Source organism: Megalopta genalis, chromosome 5 (genome assembly GCF_051020955.1).
Source record: "Megalopta genalis isolate 19385.01 chromosome 5, iyMegGena1_principal, whole genome shotgun sequence".
Taxonomy (NCBI): Eukaryota; Metazoa; Arthropoda; class Insecta; order Hymenoptera; family Halictidae; genus Megalopta; species Megalopta genalis.
In genome coordinates, this window is record NC_135017.1 from 3,039,739 (window position 1) to 3,061,660 (window position 21,922).

General features: G+C 32.9%; 2 protein-coding genes across 6 annotated transcripts in view; one reads left to right on the forward strand and one right to left on the reverse strand.

Annotated features, from left to right (window-relative positions):
* The window catches only part of Flo2 (flotillin-2), a 483,891-nt gene that overhangs the window by 120,812 nt on the left and 341,157 nt on the right, over positions 1-21,922 (forward strand). The window lies entirely within an intron of this gene.
* On the reverse strand, positions 5,457-20,507 carry LOC117221873 (glucose dehydrogenase [FAD, quinone]). 3 transcript variants are annotated; one of them, XM_033473160.2, is made up of 4 exons: positions 20,201-20,507; positions 12,548-12,784; positions 10,673-10,986; positions 5,457-9,284 (listed from the first exon to the last, which is right to left on the reverse strand). In XM_033473160.2, exons 2-4 carry the CDS (start codon positions 12,683-12,685, stop codon positions 7,871-7,873), a joined length of 1,866 nt encoding a protein of 621 aa, XP_033329051.2. In that variant the 5' UTR covers positions 12,686-12,784; positions 20,201-20,507; the 3' UTR covers positions 5,457-7,870. The 3 variants fall into 3 exon arrangements, with proteins under 3 accessions (XP_033329051.2, XP_076377676.1, XP_076377677.1); XM_076521561.1 differs by lacking the exon at positions 20,201-20,507 and adding an exon at positions 13,749-13,896; XM_076521562.1 differs by lacking the exon at positions 12,548-12,784.

Sequence of the window (21,922 nt, forward strand, 5' to 3'; positions counted from 1 at the left end):
GCAGAAAGAATTTTGTTCTGTACAAATTTTTTTTAAATCGTCCATCCATACATAATATTTAAAAAATTTTTTGATGTTGGTGTTATTATTCTAAATTTTCAGTGTCAGTTATTTAACAAAATTCGTCAATCTTTTCCCAACCTAACTTTCGAAATTAGGATAACTGAAAATTTTCATTTATTAAAATAAACATTAAGGAACATTTACATATTTTTTTTGGTCATGCTTCCACTCGTTACCTTATAAAAAATTCTTAAAATTGTTAATATTGATCCAGATTCTAAAATTGCTCAGTTATTTAACGAATTTCAATCACTTTTTTTCGAAACTAGCTTTTCGAACTACAATAAAAAATTTTCATTTATTTAAATAAACATTAAGGAACATTTTACATGTTTCGTTTTAAGTCATGCTTCCAATGGTTATCTTTCAAAAAGTTCTTAAAATTGTCGATATTGATTCAGATTTGAAAAGTATTCAGTTATTTAGCGAATTTCAGTCACTTATTTCCAACCTAGCTTTGCAAATTATAATACAAAATTTTAATTTTTTTAAATGGATCTAGACTAACATCGCTGCATTTTTTCAATAATGATCCTATCACTTGATGCATTGATAAAAATATTCTTAATTCTTGCAAGATATATATAGGAGATTTTTAAACATCATTATCATCGACAAGATTCGAAATTTTCATTAATTTTAGTGTTAATAGTATGTCTGCATTGCGAATAGGTAAGAACATTAGTTAAGATGAAGCAATCCGTTATTTACAAATCGCTTTAACAAGAGGGACATATCTCTGCTCATATAATACCAATTTTGTAATTAACGTCAGAAAACGCAGATTAAATAGGATGTGTGTATTCAAATGCATTTTCCCCACACTTTCTGCAATAAACCAGTAATTAGTAATGAACTAGTAATTATTACTCAACCTTACGATTGTCCATCGTAAGGAACAAAGAAAATTTACGGTTTGGGGCAAAACAAGTGCTGCAAAAGTACAGGCTGCGATGGATAACGACGAGATTTTTTCATTACGCAACTCTCCAGTTTTCATGAAAAAAATATTTTCCCTGTTTGAGAGAAAGTTGTGAATCGCGTTACTGTATTTTTGTTGCGAATGATGCTTTCACTTGATCCAATTTAAAAAACGTCGTTGAAGAGACATAAATAAAGTTAAACAGCAGATATAAATAATTGTGAACATTAATCTTACTATAAAACAGAGATATTCATTTAATGTTTACATCACTATTAAATTTCAATAAACAGTAATAATCGAATAAATTTGATTGATTAAACATTTATTATGTTATTCGACCATCCAAATGCCAGTGACGTTGAAAAAATTATTTTACTATAACTTTTAATATAACATTTTATAATTCCTCACTCTTTGGTAAAAAAATATTTTCTTCTATTTATGGCAAGATTTAGGAACATCGTTTTACTTTTTACTTCGTTGTATTGAAAGAGATTTTTTAAATTGGTAATATTGCTCCAGGTTCGCAAATTGAACACTAATAAATTATTTTTCATTGTACCACTACGAAATTTTCTATAAAAAATTATTCATCACGGTTTCCGTGAAAGTAAATACCTATCTCTGTACTTTAAACCTGTCCGTTAGAAATCTATTATAATTAAAAATGTCTAATTATATTTCTATTAAAAATCTATTATAACTGAAAATTTCTAATTAAATTTCAATTAGAAACCTATCATGATTTGGATCTATAACAAAAATTCTTTATAATTAAATATTGTACTAAAGTTTTATTGTAATTGTTATCACGTCGATTTAAAATCAATTAATCCAAATTTCTATTAGAAACTTTATTCACAATAATCTGTTTATTTGTTATATTTAGAATAATTCCGAAAAAATTGCTTGTATAATATGTTTTTTTTAATTTTTCTTTGTAATTAACATTGGACAAACAAAGATTAAGTATTATACATTGAAACTCACTTTACCAGCACGTTGTACATCGAACTCAAAATTTTACGTAATAACGATAATGTAATTATATTTATATAATTATATGATATTTTCGTCGGAAGCTACGCAATATGACGGACGAGGAAATCTGCATGGATAATGATCGGAAGGAAGCGTGGAAAACGCGAGAATTATGATATTTTCTCGGAAGTCCGAGCAACGTGATGAACGAGACGGTTTCCGTAGATAATCGTTGAGAGGAAAAAATCAGTTTGGGGAGAAGAGCGCCGCGCGAGCAGGATGTAACGTATGGGACGAGGAAGCGGAAACGCTTCGAAATACTGCACGTGAGAATCGGTATCCCGTAACGAGAGTTTTGGCACGGAACCTCTTACGTAAAGCGGCGCGGCGGCGGTTTGCTCGCGAAACGAAAGTTCCGTCGCGATCTCCGCTTCCGAGATCGTCTGCCTCGTTCCCGCGGTGCGACGCGATCCATCGATCCCCCCGGCGAGGCGCAGCGCGACGATCACGAATTTATACATAGATCCCGCGAGCCGCGGACGGCCGTGAAATGAAAACATCGACGGAAGCGATCTGCTCGCGAGTCAAGGAACGTCTTCGGCTGAGCTGAGTTTGTCTTTAAGTAACGCTTTCATTTTTCATGTCGTTAAATTGTACGGAAGAACAATAACATAACAAATAAACAGATTATTGCGAATAAAGTTTCTAATAGAAATTTGGATTAATTGATTTTAAATCGAGGTGTGTGTGATAACAATTACAATAAAACTTTAGTACAATATTTAATTATAAAGAATTTTTGTTATAGATCCAAATCATGATAGGTTTCTAATTGAAATTTAATTAGAAATTTTCAGTTATAATAGATTTTTAATAGAAATATAATTAAACATTTTTAATTATAATAGATTTCTAACGGACAGGTTTAAAGTACAGAGATAGGTATTTACTTTCACGGAAACCGTGATGAATAATTTTTTATAGAAAATTTCGTAGCGGTACAATGAAAAATAATTTATTAGTGTTCAATTTGCGAACCTGGAGCAATATTACCAATTTAAAAAATCTCTTTCAATACAACAAAGTAAAAAGTAAAACGATGTTCCTAAATCTTGCCATAAATAGAAGAAAATATTTTTTTTACCAAAGATTGAGGAATTATAAAATGTTACATCAAAAGTTATAGTAAAATTAGTTTTTCAACGTCACTGGCATTTGGATGGTCGATAAAAGATGGCCATAAACGGGACACATTTGTTCAGAACAAGATAACAGAAAAAGATAAACTATCTATCTAATTCTAGTTTGGAATATTCGAAAGATCGGTTCACTTTAACAAGGCATAGTGTCAGTGAGTTTCTTCTGCGTTTACTTGAATTATTTTTAATTTTTTTTTTTTTAATGTATTTTGTCATCAATTGGTTGCACTGAATGGTAGTCGTGTTCACGAATGGGGCAGTGTTATAAAATAAAGTAATCTTGACATTAATCATATAAGTATTGTTTTTTTATGCATTGTAAGTGTACAGCAAACAGGGTGCCGCTAAAGTTACTCAAAATAGGGAAACGAGGGGGTCCTCAGGCTATTTGAAGTAACTTTTTCCTTAGCGAAAATGCATTCCGCGGCTTTGTTTACGAGTTATTAACGAAAAACAGCGACCAATGAGAGGCGAGATCGGTTGGCGCGAGGCGGCCCAGCCAACCAGCGGTCGAAGCCCAGTTCCGCTCATTGGCTCGGCCGCCTCGCGCCAGCTGATCACGCTTTTCATTGGTCAGTGTTTTTCATTAATAACTAGTAAACGAAGCCGCGGATTGAATTTTCACTAAGGAAAAAGTTACTTGAAATGACCTCGGGGTTCACCTCTTGCCAGCTGTTAACATGATTATAAGACATCCTGTATGTAGGTGTCTCGTCGTCACGGTAACATAACCTCGTCATAGTGCGTAATCTGTTAAGGTTAGATTTTAAGCTTTATTTAGTGTTAACGAATTATCTGTTAAGTTTAGATTAGTCGCGATTAGTAGACTGCGGATTTTATATATTTATTGTAAAAATTAGTAGATAAAATTTAAAACATCAGAGAAATTAAAAAAATTTAACGTTGCTTACGTATTAGTTTCAACTTACTGAAATGTTTAAAGAGTAACTTGTCTCTTGTTTGTTACAATTACAAGACAATTTTCATTTTGCATAAAGATACGCAGTCTAGCGATTAGGTATGAATAACGATATAGTTACAAAAATGGTTTCATTTTATTACAGGAAGATTCGCAATTTTTAATGGCAATTCGATATGTGTTCTATTCGCGGCCGTAATATATTTCAATATTAGAAATAATAGAACATAGAAATAAGCAAATATTATATTTTATTAAGTTTCGCTCTAGATATCAGTAACAATGTAAAAGTGATGAGTCTACTTTGAGTCTATAATTATACGCATCACTGTATAACGTTCAACACATTTTACAAACCGTTCCTGAAAACCATAAATTTGTTAACGTTACAAGTGGACAATGGATCTTTCTGCAAATTATTATTACCATATGTCACTTTACAAAAATTGGAGGCGAAGAAAAATCTCCTTCGTGCACTAAAAGATTACATATTGTAAAAATGATGTAAAAACGCTAATTAGATCTTGTCAATTCATACAATTTTGAAATGCACATTTTTTCCTTTGTCAACTAAAAGATTAAAATGTAAAACCAAAAATAAAATAATAATAAAACTAAAGTAAAAATACTATTAGTTCTCGTTAATTTATATATTTTCGTGCATTTAAAAAATGTGCATATGTCATTAACGCATAAACATTCGCAGTATAATTATTAAATGTAGGTTAAGTCTGGGTTAAACTTGGATTCGGTTAGGACTTGGTCTACGGTTTCGAACAGATATCTCAAAAAACTAATGCAGAGCGACATTTTCGATAAAGGAAAAAGTTATTTCAAACACCAAGCTGTCATCATCTCAATTTTATCAAAATTGTAGTTAGAGGCCATTTTGTAAACAATTGTTCAATATTGGTGTATTATTATTTCGTAGCAGATTGCAAATGAATTGCGGAATACGTGCAAGAGAAACATTCTCTAGACTGCACAAATTGAAAATAGACGATCGATAGTTTCGCTCGGAAAATGGAAATTCCATTTGAAAGAAAAAGAATCCGATACCACAATACAATGTCGTCTGCGAAAGTGCTCTTTACACGGTCGTTGAACAAAATAAGATCACGACATTAGAGAAAGCTCTTCTGGAACTTCGTTTCGAAGCGAAGACGCACCCTCAGGCGAGTCCGGACATTGAAATCACCGAGGAAGCCGTGCATAGCGTGAGATACTCGGCAGACATGCATCCAGTGAAAATCCTTCGATTCATTTATGGCTTCGAGACTGGCATGCTTTTTATATCCTCCGAAGGCGCAGTCATCCGCGCAGCTGGAATATCCGAGTGGGGCGGTGCTAATAAACGGAGAACGTCGACTTTCAAAAGAAATCTTTATTCTTTGTAACATCGTTTGGCAAAAATATAAAAGTTCCTGCGACGAATGGCACGGTTATATTATTGTACAGTAGCTTTGCGATCGACCGTAGTCGGTTGTTGCTTTGATGTTAGCCCCCTTTACACTTTACAACTGCGTTGAAGTGTACGTGATACTGTTACAGAAATTACGCGGAGTTGTAATTACGGTATTTATTGGATAGACATTTTTTTAAACATTTTTCAGTAACTCGTACATTTGCTCATAAGAAGTTTCTGCATTTATTTGCAGGAACATGTTTTCGTTAATATCGTTTGCTGTGTTTAAGTTGAATTTTTCAATGAAATTTAGTAATTTCTCTAATTATTTTATGCGGAAATTAAGCCAAATTTTAAATTACCATTACAACACGAATTGCTCATTTTTAGTAAATTTTCACTAAAGTTTAGGAAGCTACTTTGGAAAAGAATGGTAGAATTACACAACAATACATAATCGAGATAATGAGAGATATAAGATACTGCTGTGTCTTTTTGCTTATGTATTTTTTAAATATAAATATCAAAATTTTATAAAGTGTGAAATATAAAAATTTCATAAACTACAAAATATACAAATTTTATGAACTATAAAATATAAAAATTGTATAAATTATATAACATAAAAATTTTATAAATTATATAATATACAAATTTTATAAATTATGTAATATGAAATACGAAAATTTTATAAAACAGAATACTAAATGCAAAGTTTTTAAGAACATATGAACAAATGCCTGAGCGTATGTCGAAATATTTGTTTTCTGGCAGCTAAGAAAGATAATTCTTATTTTTGGTGTGAATTATTATCTAGAACCAATTATTATATCACTTCTGGTAAATTTTCTATTCAGTATAATAATAATAGTATCGATAATTTTTTCTTACAACTACCCGATCTCATAAATTTGTTATATACATTATTAATTAATACAATCATAATATATTACATCACTAATCAACAATATCAAATAACAATAGTACGTTGATTCACGAATAAATCAACTTTTAATCTACTTGTGTCGTTTGAATCTTCGTTTTAATTACAATCGTTTCGTTTTAATTACATTTCATCTCAATTTGAAAACTTTAACTGCCAGTTATTTCACAATGCTTTAATAATCTGTTATTAATAATCGAGAAAAATTTAATAAATTATTGAAGAAGATTTTATTTTTGAAACAACAAAATATTTTCAGTAACACAATTTAACGACTCCTGTTGAAATTATTATGTACAAGAAAATTATTGAGCTACTTTTACACAGTAATAAATTGCTTCATAAAGATGTCCATGTAATTCGTAAACCAACAAATTATCTTTGGTGTAATGTAATTTTCTTAATTAATATAAAACTTTTCTAGAAACCGATTGTTTAAAACAAAATTATTGGAATGCTTCCGAAGGGTGATTTACTGAGAGATGTAGAATTTGAATTTCGCGCCATTTTCGTCGCGTGCATTTTAGTGACACAGGTTACCAACTGCTGTATTCTACGGGCGCGGGAAAGTTGAAATGTAATGTACGCTAACAGTATTAAATCCAGCAGTATTACTATGCAAATGGACGTAATTATTTATTATTTGATTTACTGTTAAATATTAACAGAATTTTAATAATCCCTGTGTTACAGCGGATACAAAATTTTCGATCAGTTTTGTCTTTTTACTTGCGAAACAAATTCTACACCTCTTATTAGATAATATAGATATGGACAAGTAACTAATGCAACCTCAAATCAGACTTTCCAAGCTTGCAGTATTTTTGTGCCGCTGAGGTAAGAGTAGGGAAATTTCCCCTCCAAGTCATGTGATAATTACTTCGAAACGCTTTGTAAACTGAAGCTAATATAAATGATCTAGTATAATATTGAATAATTAATTTGTATATGGCGATAGTAAGGGAAAAATATGGAAAATATCGCGTCCACGATTGCTACCCTGTCACACTTGCGTCGAGTCCACAAATGACTATTGCTATACTGTGACAGATGCGTGGAACGTGGAGGGGGAATTCTCCCCGGCGGCACAAAAATGTTGAAAAGTGTTGCAGACCTGAAAGGCCTGCCTCAGATCCAGTTCGACTCGAAATTGCAAGTTAAACCATTAACTATTTATATTAAGGTTATTAAAAGTAACTTGCAGCGTAGGAAACTTCCAAAAGACTTGACAAGTACTAATCTGAATGGATCTAGCCATGTCAGTCATGGCAATCATTAACAACATCCACCTCGCAGGCTTGAGAACTCTGTCAACATTCACGCAGTAGCTAACCCGTTTCTAGAAAAAACCAAACTGTACCTTCAATTTTCAAAACATTATCCGCTGTCAAAAAATCACAACACATCACCACTCAAAACAATGCCCCCCTCCCCCTCATCTGCCAACGTACCTCTTCTTCTTATACAACCAATCCTCCTTGATAATATCACTCGCCTTCTCTCCGATCATGATCGTCGGCGCATTAGGATTCCCACTGACGATCACAGGCATGATAGAAGCATCAGCCACCCTCAGTCCTTTTACACCGAAGACCCTGAGCCTAGGATCGACCACCGCAGTAGGGTCACTCCTGGGCCCCATCTTGCAGGTCCCAGTAGGATGATAAATAGTGAAAGTAAAGTGCCTGATAGCGCACTCCCAGTAATCGTAAGTGTCGAACGGATACCGGTTGCACCCTGGCATCCGAATAGTATGCGGCCTGGAGCCGAACCTCTGGAACGCGGTGGTATTCGAAATCTCCATGGCGATCCTGATGCCCTCGACCAGGATATCTATATCCTCTTTGTGCGTGAAGTAGTTAGGATTGATGTACGGATAGACGAGCGGATTCTTGCTCTTCAATCTGACCCAGCCCGAGCTCCTGGGCCTGAGGAGCAGCGGCAGGATGGACCAGGTCTCGGAGTTGTGCAGAGGTTTGTACATGGTGTTGTACACTCTGTCCCTGAGCCCCAAGATCTTCTTGATCTGGTCACCGCCGTCGGAGTTCACCGAGCTGGCGGCGAAGTGAAACTGGATGTCCGGATGGTCCGCCGAAGGATCGGCGTACTTCGAGTTGACGAAGGCCAAGCCCTCTATGCCGGGGCTGGTCATCGGTCCCCGTTCGTTCAGGATATAGTCCATCATCACCGGGAACGTCTGGAAGCGTTCTCTCTTCAGGCTGATCGGCTCGTTGACGATGAACGTCAGCCCGCCGAGGCCGACGTGGTCCTGGAGGTTGTCCCCGACCCTCAGATCGGATATCACCGGGATGCCGAGCTCCTCCAGGTGGTCCCTTGGCCCGATGCCCGATACCATCAGCAGCTGGGGCGAGTTAATTGCTCCGGCTGACAGCACCACCTCTCGTCGCACCCTTATGGTCTCCCGGCGGCCGTCCCGGAGAATCTCCACTCCCGTGGCCCTCTTGTCGCCGTTGAACAGCACCCTCAGCGCCTGCGAGTTCATCGCTATGTGCAGGTTCTGCCTGTTCTTCACCGGCCTCAGAAAAGCCTTCGCTGTCGAGCAGCGGCTGCCGCGGCGGATCGTCGCCTGCGTCAGCATGAAGCCGGTTTGATTAGCGCCGTTTATGTCTCGGATCTCGTAGCCGAGTTCCTGGCCGGCTTGGAGAAAGGCGACCGACAGGGGGGATCGCCACGGGGACTCTTGGACGGTTAGATAGCCGCCGGTCGTGTGGTACGGGGTTCTTGCTAAGTACGGGTTGCGGTTGTCCTCCGACTTCAGGAAATAGGGCAGCACGTCCGCGTAGCTCCAGCCCACGTTGCCTAGCGCTGCCCAGTTGTCGTAATCGCGGCTGGAAACGTTGGAAACGTCGAATTAACCCCTTGACGTACTTTGACGAGTCCGACTCGTCATGAAAATTTCTAATAATAACTTATTGAATATATATGTTATTCTGTCCATTAAAATTTCAATAAAATTCTAATCTCTTATCATCAATATTTAAGCATTCAAGTAAATTTAGGCACACGATAAGCATCAATTTTCTTTCCCTTCTATGAAATTATGGTAATCGAAAAATTTCTAATCGCAGTAACTGCAAAGAAATTGGTATGTCAAGGGGTTAAGGTCCAATGATAGGGTGGAACGAAATATTTGATAGCCGAGTTTTGCGACGTCTGACCATGATTTGTAGGACGATAATGGAAAGACTTAGTTTTATACAGTTTATGCGAGTGTATGGAAGGAGATGGGGTAAAACCATGGCAAAAGGTTGTTTGTGAGATTTTTGTGGGGGGTGAGGGAAGGAGAGAACGTGTAGGGGCTGAATGGAAAGCATGAGAGTGATTGGGAGAGCGACTGGAAGAGGTTAGTATAAATTAGGTTAGGTCTGGGGGAAGTTAAGCAGAACTAAGAAGACGTTAGGGTATGTTAGAGCTTAAAGAAGGGTTGTCAGAGTTATGACATAACCTTAAAGGGAATCATTTATAAAGACAAACTACTATTATCGTTCTGACTATACAATTGATGTGATTTTACAGAACATTTAAAAGAGGATGCTACAGAAAGCTATCAAAGCAATCTTTCGGGCACCTAGAACTTTGATACAAGAGTATTGGAAGTGTGATGGGAAAGTTACAAAAAAGTTGATATTCCCAATTATCATAATTTCGAAACGTGTGTACGAAGTTCAAAGTTTTAAGTTGAGATGCATCGAGTAGGAAGAATTGTTGACTGCTATTTACTAATAAATCTAGAATCCTTCAAGTTCTGATTGTATCTTGCAGTTACTATACACTGTGTCTGTCTTGGCAATGGAATGTCTGAGATGGAAACAATTAGTAATAAGGTTTTTAAATAAGACCTCTTCTATAACTGCAACTCTAAGAACTTGAAACTTGTACAGTTATGGAGGCAATAATACATCTCTATCGTAACTGTAACTCCTAAGAACCGACATCTTTGCAGTTATGGAAAATATATTGTATCTCTAGCATAACTGGTACTCTACAGATCCGAAGTTTCTGCAGTTATTGAGAGAATATTGTGCATCTCTATATCTGCAACTTTGCGGACTCGAAGTTTCTACTGTCATGGAGAGAATATGTTCATGTTCACGTATGAGACAGTGTGCTCACACATATCTGTACCGTATTCGATTTTAGAGATACAGACGCAATATCATCGTTTTGTCAACCGAGCATAGTGTGAAAATAATAATTGCAATTTCTTCAAAATTACCGATTACCCCGAACGTATACCATCGCGTTCAGCACGCTACTGCCGCCAAGGACTTTACCCCGGGGCCAGTTACACCTGTCGCCGATCATGGCAAGGCAATAAGCGGACGTGATCGGTGGTGAAGTCTGGTATTTCCAATCGAACTCCGTGAGCTGTGTGTATCCAGCCAAAATTGGCACGTCTGTGACTTCATTTTCGTCGCCGCCGGCCTCCAAAAGTAGCACCGTCCAATTCGAAATCTCGGACAGCCTCGAGGCGACAACCGCCCCCGCGCTTCCACCGCCCACCACTATGAAATCATATGTTCTCAGCAGCTGTAACGGAATATTTACAATAATTTAGTAAATCTTATTCGTCACGTGGGAAAAACTTGAAATTGGCAGAAATTTAGAAATTCTGCAGATCTTAATGACGAGAAATCTACTTTATCGACGCTGGGTAAGGATCTAAAATTTTAAGTTTGTGTAATTTGGTGAAATTTGTTGATTGTAATATTTGCTAAATTTAATGCTAACTGTATATATGTAGTATTAATAGAGACAATAATCGAATTTATGGTAAATATTGAATATAGATGTTTTATGTTTGCACACATATAAAGTGTTTCTAGATACTAAAGTGGATTAAATTGTGATTTATTAAATCGTATTTTATTCTTTAAGCAAATTATTCTTTCTTCAACATGGACATTAAACAATATATAATAAAGTAAAATAATTGGCTGAGGAAAACAGAAATTGTAAGCTATTTATGTATTCATATTTTATTCTTGTAATTCTCTCTTTTCTAATTCCAATTAATCTTTTCTGATTCTTTTATTTGATCACATATTCTTCTGCGTTCTAAAATTCCTAATACAATTTATTTCGTTTTCACATACTGGTGAAAGAATAATTTTGTGTGATGAGATAAGAAAGATTTCTGTTTTAAATTAATGTAAACTATGTATCCAGTATATTTGTAATAATAGGAAAATGTAAGATTTTAATCAATTCACAAAGAGGTATCAAAGATACTGTATCAATAAAACTTTCCTATAAAATAAATTTTCTGTCAACATTTATTATTGAAACATTTAATGTGTGAAGAGAATCAGTAACGATTAGGCTACTGATTTGATGCATTTATGACAAAAGTAATGGACCAAATTAAAAGCAGTGAAAACTTTTAAAGAATTTATATATAAGTTATTATAATTGAATAATTGAGTGTGTATAATAACTATAATAATCAGTGTGTATAATACAGTGTGTATAATATACATATGTGTATAAAAATATTGTATGGAAATTCTACTTATTGTGTAATACTATATTTAATAATTTAATTATAACAACTTATCAAAATTATGATGCAAATAAATAAATGTCTATGTAGCTGTTGTATCGTGCAATCAACCTAAACAATTTTTATTTTGCATAAAAATCCACAATCTAGTTATGATACAAACCAGTAATAATAAATATTCGGTTGATAGAAAGATTCTTAAACTTTTTTGATATCCTCAATGCTTTTTATTTCATTTACCTGATTTTGCCATAAATGTATGAATTCCGCAGTCTAACCATCACTAAATAGTTTACCATTATTTACAATAGTTATCAACATTTAAGTTGATTTCACAAGAAAAGAATTTGCTTTCGGACTTATGTTGATCAGACATTTTTCGCTCATCTCGGTATAGTTGTTGCCAATCGGTTGCTATAAAAACGAGCCGCAAGGCTCGAATAATCATATTTCCTCTTCCCAAATTGTCCATTTTTGTGTACAAGCCGAGCGTCGATTAAGGAGAATTTACTGTACCACATGCCATTCAAATATGAAGCATCGAACACCATTTTTCTTAAACATCCTGCAAAAAGTTTGAAACCAAACCTGACGTGCGTTCGTCGGATGAGACTCCGGATCGGCTTGGTTGTATCGAAACACGGACAAGCCGATAGCCAGGAGAGGAATTATGCTGAATCCGAGGATCGAGGTGGTGCTGAGTACTGTGGTCAGCCCTATTGCCATTTCCGTTCAGTTCCACCCCGCGACGACCATGTCCAATCGCGTGCCATTCGGCGGAGTGAATCTCTCTTTTTCGAATTTAAAATTGCAGCGCAGGACAACCTGGAACGGTCGTAAAAATACTTTGAAATTTCTCAGAATACAATTAATAGTTAGCAGATTTTAGGATTTTATGCATTTACGGCAAAAAAATAGGTCGGACATTAAAAAGATTATAAACATTTAATTAATTTAATTTAATTGACTCCCTAAAATTATTAGAGAAAGAATGCAACTTTTAAGGTATTTCTATTTTTTTGTACAACAGATACAGACAGTTTGTATTTTGCAAAAAGATCCGCAGTCTAGTAATTAGCTATTGAAATTAAAATAAATTAGATCAAAATAAAACTAACTGAATTGATTAATTTAAATTGTTGAATAAATTTAATAATAAATGAATTAATATTAATAATGTAGAATTTTCATTCAACAAAAATGAAACGAAACTAAGAAAAATAAATCATAATAAACTAAATAGATTAACAGTGAATGAAAATGTACAAATATACACAAAAACGTATCAAATAGGTGCTAAAGTACACTAGAATGTATCAAATAGTGTCCAAAATCCTTAGAAAGCAATAAAAATGAAACACACGGAACGGGGCAAGTCAACGAAACTGGGCTACTGTTCAACAAAATATGAACTTGGGTCAACAAGAAGCGATAAAAAATGAATGAGAAAGTCAAAAACAATGAAAATAAGTACAGTAAATTCTCCCCAATTTTTTGTTTTAGCTTCTAAACAAAAATGGACAATTTGGAAAGTGGGGATACGGTTATTCGAGCCTCGCGGCTCATTTTTATAGTTGCCAATCGTCAACAATTACGAAGACACGGTGCAAGGCTCGAATAATCATATTTCCTCTTCCCAAATTGTCAATTTTTGTTTACACGCTGAAAGAAAATTAGGAAGAATTTACTGTAATATTCAACAGAAAGTGAGGTATAATCAACAAATTCAACACTAAAACACGAATGCACTGAGTTCAATAGAAATCATCAATTAAACCACAATTTTTACTTCGGTATTTCGAGTTATATTAGTTCAGTCACATAATGTTAGAACCAGCAGAATGATAAACTATGGAATATTTAAAAAATGTGAACGGTAGACACTGCATAGCACGAATGCGAGATCTATAGATCAAAGTAAGCAGTACAACACTGAACGCTAAATTATATCTGACCTCCCGCAAAACATACCATTTCCCCATCGCAATGAAAAATACCCATTCAGCATGGGGTAAATGATACTTCTCGAACGTCGAGTAAAATCTGCTGTACGTGTCGTAGAATTATAGTTCTTTACAGTACAGCGAGGTCATTTTAGTACGATGGAGAAACTACACAAAACCACAGAGCATGTACTATGTATTTAATGAAAAATCAGACTATAAGAAAAAATCGAAAATATGAAGTTATCTTTAAGCTAATCGAAATTCATATTGCTATTCCTTTAGTGAACTTGGAATATTAAAAACTAATTAATACGTTTAATAAATTAGTACTATAAACTTTATTGGAAAGATTTTAAATAATAGTTTAAAAATGGTATGAAAGTTATATTTCAAATTAAATTATTGGTTAAATTGTTATATATTAGATATTTGACAGTACAATATATTTGAACTATATAAGTATATTATATGTATTTTAACTACATAAATATATTGTAACTATAATATGTATTTTATGTATACATATTCACATAATTTTACATATATGAACATTATTTGAGATTATGATAATTATAACTTTCAATTAAGAATGATTTAAGAACACAGAATATAATAATATTTCTAATACGTATTTTTATTATAATATACAGGGTGTCCCGTTCTAAACGCTACATGCGATTATTATTACTCGAGAAATATTCGCTATTTCAGAAAATAAGTGTCTCTATTTTGTTTTAATATAAATTAGAATATTTTCTAAAGTAATGGTTTTACGACATGGATTGTTTAACATATTTTTATTTGCAATTTCGAGGTGCATCGAATCGAGCACAAAAAATTATACGATTCCATTAAAAAAAAGCGTACACATACAAACAAGATAGCGATGCTGGATTATGGCCCTCTCGAAATAGCAAAAAGTTTCTTATGAAACATATTTTCAAATAACGTATAGTTCCGGAGATAATGGCATGTGGCGATTAAAATTGGACACTCTGTATATACATATAATTCATTGTTAAATGTGCAAATATAAAATGGTGGAAAATTGTTACAACTGCGGTCTTCTTTAGAAAGTCCTGCACTATACAATTATGCTATTATACGGGGTAAACGAGAAGTTGACCTCGAATTTCACAATTGTTTTTGACAGCCGGAAAAAATGTGAAAGAAGAATATTATTCAATGTGAAAAAATTATTTCGAAGAGATTATACTGTAAGATGCAAGTAATTTTTCTCGAGACTATGTTTTTCGAGGATTTCAAGGTTACGTTAAGGTTATTGATGTTATTTAAATCTCGGCGAACCGACACCGAGTCTCTAATGACCCGTAGCTGAATTTCTCGTATAGTATGTTGTTAGTTTCTATAGTATATATTATATATTATAATTATTTATATAAATATTTATATTATTATATTATATATTATTATATATTATTTATATTATTAATTTTTATAATATTATTATATAATTACATCTACTATATATAATATATATATAATATAGTAAAAGAAAATAATATTATATATAATATATATATTACAGTTTCTAGTACAGTTGCTTTGCACCTAACTCTTTGGTACAGGATGTTATTTCTAATGATTTTTATGACGCGTGGAGGAGACGTTCGTTAAAAAAAAATTAAAAAATTTAATAAACATATTGTCAAGTTCCGAGTGAACGGTGGCCGGGTATCGGCTACGCGAGAGTTAAGAAGCGCTCAAAGGTTGCGCGTAGGTCACGGTATTTTAGGCTACTAGATTGGTCTTCTATCCCGATATTATGCTACAGTGATCAAAAACTATGCGCAACTTAAAAATACCGGTCGATTATGAAAGAGTCTTTGGAGATCCTGGAAAATGTAACTTTGTCGGACATGTTTCGCTCAGCGCGGTATTCACCTCATCGAGCTAAATGATGTTCTCCTTTCACATTTCTTGCTATTACTAGAAATAAATGAGATACTTGATGTGATTCGGTTTGTACCGATCGTCTTTTGTAGATCAAGGAAAGTAACGCTTCCTATAGTCTAGTGTAATAACATCGTACAGTGGCGCAGGATTATAGTCGCATGATTTATGACATCATTAGAAATCGTAGGTAACGTCCGTTCGTAATTGAACATAAAAACAATTCGTTCTGGATGCATAATGTATTGATTTCGCAACAATGATTAATCACGTGTTCTTTGCAATAGAGTTATGGATAATAATTACGCAATATGTTACGATAAAAGTATTATGTTTATAATTTTGTTCGAATAATAATAACAATTAAAAGTGTTTAAAGTCACACTGTTTTTCGATGTTGCTTTTCACCGATTACGATGACATCCGAGTTAGTTATTATTATTATTATTATTATTGTTCTGTATATTATTATTATTACTTCATTTTTACTATTTAATATTATTATTACTTTATTATTACTGTTTATTATTATTATTACTTCATTTTTTTACTATTTACTATTATTATTACTTTATTATTACTCTTTATTGTTATTATTACTTCATTTTTATTATTTCTTACTGTTATTTCTTTATTATTACTGCTTATTATTATTATTATTATTACCTTATTATTACTGTTTATTATTGTTATTATTATTCCATTATTTCTGCCTGCCGTTATTCTAACTTTATCGACATTAATATATTAGAATTGCTGTAGGGTAGTACCATCAGGTTTGTTATTTCTTATTATGCAACAGTAACTATCACTCCATGTACGTAGGCACGGAAACAAAGTAACCTAATCGAATGGGTGAAATCAATTATTCCTCTCTAAATTAACTTTGGTGAAAGTATTTTAATACGTTATTTCGTATTTATAGAAAATAAAATTCTTATCGCCCGCTTAAAAATGACGTTGACCTATGTATAAATATATATCGTCAAGGTTAATGACCCTAATATTAATATTTTAATAAACGCATTTTCAGAATTTCATTTAAGCACAACTCATAAATATATACTTCTTAATTTATATTAATTTCGTATAACTTAAATAATAACATTACATATTGAATTATTTATGTCTCAATTAATTCACGAGTAAATGATAGAATTACATTTTAAATTAATTATATATTAGTTAATTCAGAAACAAATATGTACTAGCATTACATCGTAAATTATTTATGTTTTCATTAATTCACGAACAAATACTACTATTACATTGTAAATAATTTATGTTTTAGCCAATTCTGTTATAAATACTAAAGTAGCATCTGAAATTATTTATGTAATAATATCACGTTTTGAATTGTTTGTTTGATTTTATTTGATTATAAATACCGAAACTATATGCTAAATTATTTATGTTTCAGGTAAGCCACGTGGTCTGTCTTCGTCGTCAAAGTAAAGTGAGTTTCTGCAGTCGTGACAGACATTTCTGGAACACCCGGTACGTGTAATTGTTTCCGGATTATCACGAAGATTTTTATCTAACAATAGCGGTATTCACCGGGCGACAAGAATAGTAAATAATGGAGTACTTGCAGCAACGTGAAACAATTCGAAAAATAATCCTATTCCGCTGCACAATTAGAAAGTTTGAAAGAAACGGAAGAACAGTTATCTGAAATCCATTGCTAGTTGTACCAACGAAAGATCCCAGCAGAATCTTCGAGATTCGTGGAACATTCGTACTATACATTGCTACAACTACGTTACATCATTCCATACGATACATATGTATATATTATAATTAGCAAAAATGCTAATTAAGCGATATCGAAGAAAAAGTATTCGTTGCTTTCTATCTCTGATGCTAATTAGGGAATCAAATAAGTATCATCGATGGATTTCTGTCGCTTCATCCCGAAACCATCGAAACCAATATCGAAATCATCGAATTTTGACACGACCAAGTTACGTAAGATTGGTCACTTTCTCTCTAAATTGTGAGAATTGATTATTACGAAATCGGGATGAAAAGAGCACGAAGATGACCGTACCTGTTACATCGTTCCCAGAAAACACGTGGAATCGTAACATTTGACATACTTATCACTTTCAACTGACGTAGATCGAAGTTCGATTCTAATTGGCTGTCGAACTTAAGTTAATCGTAATTACCAGTAAATCATACCACAGCTTATCATCATTTTTATTTGAAGTAGATTACTTCCTGCACTGATACAAATAATTAGATATCGAAGTGCTCGTAAATTAAATAACAATTATCTACCAATTAGTATTATTTACTGCGAACAATTTCTCATTTCAAGGTTAATTAATTCATTTCGAATGGAGATTGCATTTAAACACACCATCGAATTTGAATTCATTTAAAATTAGTCAATTTCTTAATTAGGGGAGGCAAGACAAGATATTGAAATATTAATTAAACGAGTCATTTAATGGAAAAATAAAATCGATCGATTTATTTTAAAACGACGCAATGTATCAGGCGTCACTAATTTGTTAAAAAACCTAACCCTAATCACCGAAAACAACGCCAACAATAATGCGACCACAAATTATTTTAATCCTTAGATGATATGCGAATTAATTTTCTTTCTAGATAACACGAAACATTAATTAACGTTCGATTATTACTTGACAATTTAACCAGAATAATTTAAGATTCATCGAAACCGCAAAATTAATTCCAATAAGTTGTCAAAATCGGCTTGAAGTTTTCAATCGCCTATCGTGTTGAATATAATTTTAACAACGATCAACAACAAATACCAACACTTTCGAAAGCTATTCAAAAATTACGAATAAGACAAACCAGTTCAGAAGTAGATGTTTTCGTTTCAAGACGTACAACTAAAACGTAACTGAATTTTTGAATTACCTGACGCAATAGTTAACGCAAAATTTTATTATACATTGTAACATAATTCTAACATTTATTATAAATTTTAGTAGAACTTTAAATTTGATTATATGAATATTTATTATAAATTTGAATACAACTTCAAATTTGATTCTATGTATCTTTATTATAAATTTGAATTCTTATAGATTTTTAATAAAAGTTTAAATCTGTTATTAGTTGACTGTGAATTTTTATGTAAAATAAAAGTTGTCTGCATAAACGTTTCTATCATTCTTTAATTATTTTATCAAATTGCGAATATTACAATGGTATTTTTAGATTCTTCAAATGTTTTCACTGTTTTTTATTTGATCTACTGATCTAATCAGCTGACACAATAGTTGACACAAACTTTGATTATACATTGAAACATAATTGTAAAATGTATTATAAATTTGAATACAACTTTAAATTTGATTGTATGAATATTTATTATAAATTTGAATTCGCAAAGGCTTTTAATAGGAGTTTAAATTTGTTATTAGTAGACTGCAGATTTTTTTATGCAAAATAAAAGTTGTCTGCATAAACATTTCTGTCATTTTCTAATTATTTTATCGAGTTGCGAATAATAAAATGGTATTTTTAAATTCTTTAAATGCTTCCACTGTTTTTTATTTGATCTACTGATGTAATCAGCTAATACAATAGTTGACAGAAATTTTAATAATACATTAATACACAATTCTAAAATGTATCATAAATTTAAGTAGAACTTTAAATTTGATTGTATGAATCTTTATTATAAATTTGAATTCGAATAGATTTTTAATTGAAGTTTAAATCTGTGATCAGCAGACTACGGTTTTTTATAGAATATAAAAGTTGCCCATATTAATTGCAATACACAGAAGCTGAATAAACATTTCGATCATTCTCTAATTATTTTATCGAGTTGCGACTAATACAATGGTATTTTTAAATTCTTAGTCAATAGTTGAGACACAAATTTTGATTATACATTGAAACATAATTGTAAAATGTATTATAAATTTGAGGAAAACTTTAAATTTGATTGCATGAATATTTATTATATATTTGAATTCGCAAAGGCTTTTAATAGGAGTTTAAATTTGTTATTAGTAGACTGTGGACTTTTAAGCAGGATAAAAGTTGTCTGCTCAAACATTTCTATCATTTTTTAATTACTTTATCGAATTGCGAGTAATACAATGGCATTTTTTAATTTTTTGAACGTTTTCACTGTGTTTTCCATCTTATTGTATGCGTAAAATCCGTAGTCAACAACAAATGCAAATCAATGTTGCATCCCGGACAAAACATTGTTCAATTTTTTAACCGGAAGAGGCTCCTCTGGAGATCGTTAAAAATCACTCGCAGCAAATTCGAAACGAAAACGCTGGTTCGAATTTCGTACGGTCGAAAAGCAAACCGCGCGGCACGAATACCGCACGAACTTTTCGCGGTCACACATTTTCGGCGCGTGCATCCTACTTACTGCACTTTCTCATGGCACTCAAACTTTCCCGCGTCGCACGACCGCTTTTCTGTACCGGCAGCTTCTCCTCGAGGTACATTGGTCCCCGATGAATCCACCGATCGGTGTTTCTCGCGAACCGTGGTTAGAAACCGACGCGACGCGAACCCAATGGAATCGAATCGAACCGAATCGCGATGCGAGTCCTGCCGATCGAACCGGTGGAGTTGCAACAGATTTGTGAAACGTAGCAGACTGCCGGACTCCGACCGCGTTGCGGCGAGTGCGGAGAGTGAGAACCAGGCGAGAGGAACACTATGCCGACTCCTCTCAATGCCAGCTCACCTACGAAAACCACCTGGCGACCCCGTACCGCTCCACGTTCCTTTATCTTTTAGCTCCTCGCGCGACGCGCAACGGTGCCGATCGCGATTTTAGCGGGTCGAAATGCGTCCAGGATCAATTTGTGGTTTTACTCGGTTTAAAATAGATCGGACGATTTTATTTCTTCATTAAATGACTATTTTCTATTTTGAACATGACTCTTCTGACTATTTTCCATTAAATGATTAATATTTCAATGTCCTGCCTCGACTAATTAGGAAATTTAGTTTAAATTTGTCATCAGCAGACTGCGGAATTTTTATACAAAATAAAAGTTGCCCGCATTAATTGCGATACAAGGAAGCTGAATAAACATTTCTATCATTTTTTAATTATTTTATCGAGTCGCGAATAATACAATGGTATTTTTAAATTCTTTAAATGTTTCCATTGTTTTGTATTCGACCTATTAATCTAATCAAATAGTAGACATATTGAAACATAATCCTAAAATGTATTATAAATTTGAGTACAACTTTAAATTTGATGATATGAATATTTATTATAAATTTGAATTTCGATAGATTTTTAATAGAAATTTAAATTTGTCATCAGCAGACTGTGGGATTTTTATACAAAATAAAAGTTGCCCGCACAAGGAAGCTGAATAAACATTTCTATCATTTTTTAATTATTTTATCGAGTCGCGAATAATACAATGGTATTTTTAAATTCTTTAAATGTTTCCATTGTTTTGTATTCGACCTATTAATCTAATCAAATAGTAGACATATTGAAACATAATCCTAAAATGTATTATAAATTTGAGTACAACTTTAAATTTGATGATATGAATATTTATTATAAATTTGAATTTCGATAGATTTTTAATAGAAATTTAAATTTGTCATCAGCAGACTGTGGGATTTTTATACAAAATAAAAGTTGCCCGCACAAGGAAGCTGAATAAACATTTCTATCATTTTTTAATTATTTTATCGAGTTGCGAATAATACAATGGTATTTTTAAATTCTTTAAATGTTTCCATTGTTTTGTATTCGACCTATTAATCTAATCAAATAGTAGACAATAGCTAACGTAAAATATTATCATACACTGACTAATTTAGAATGAATTATGTTCAAATTTGTAATACATTTTCGAATATATTTCAGTGTATGATAATATTTTACGTTAGCTATCTGATTAGATTAATAGGTCGAATACAAAACAATGGAAATATTTAAAGAATTTAAAAATACCATTGTATTACTCGCAACTCGATAAAATAATTAAAAACTGATAGAAATGTTTATTCAGCTTCCTTGTATTGCAATTAATGCGGGCAACTTTTATTTTGTATAAAAATTCCGCAGTCTGCTGATGACAAATTTAAATTTCTATTAAAAATCTATCGA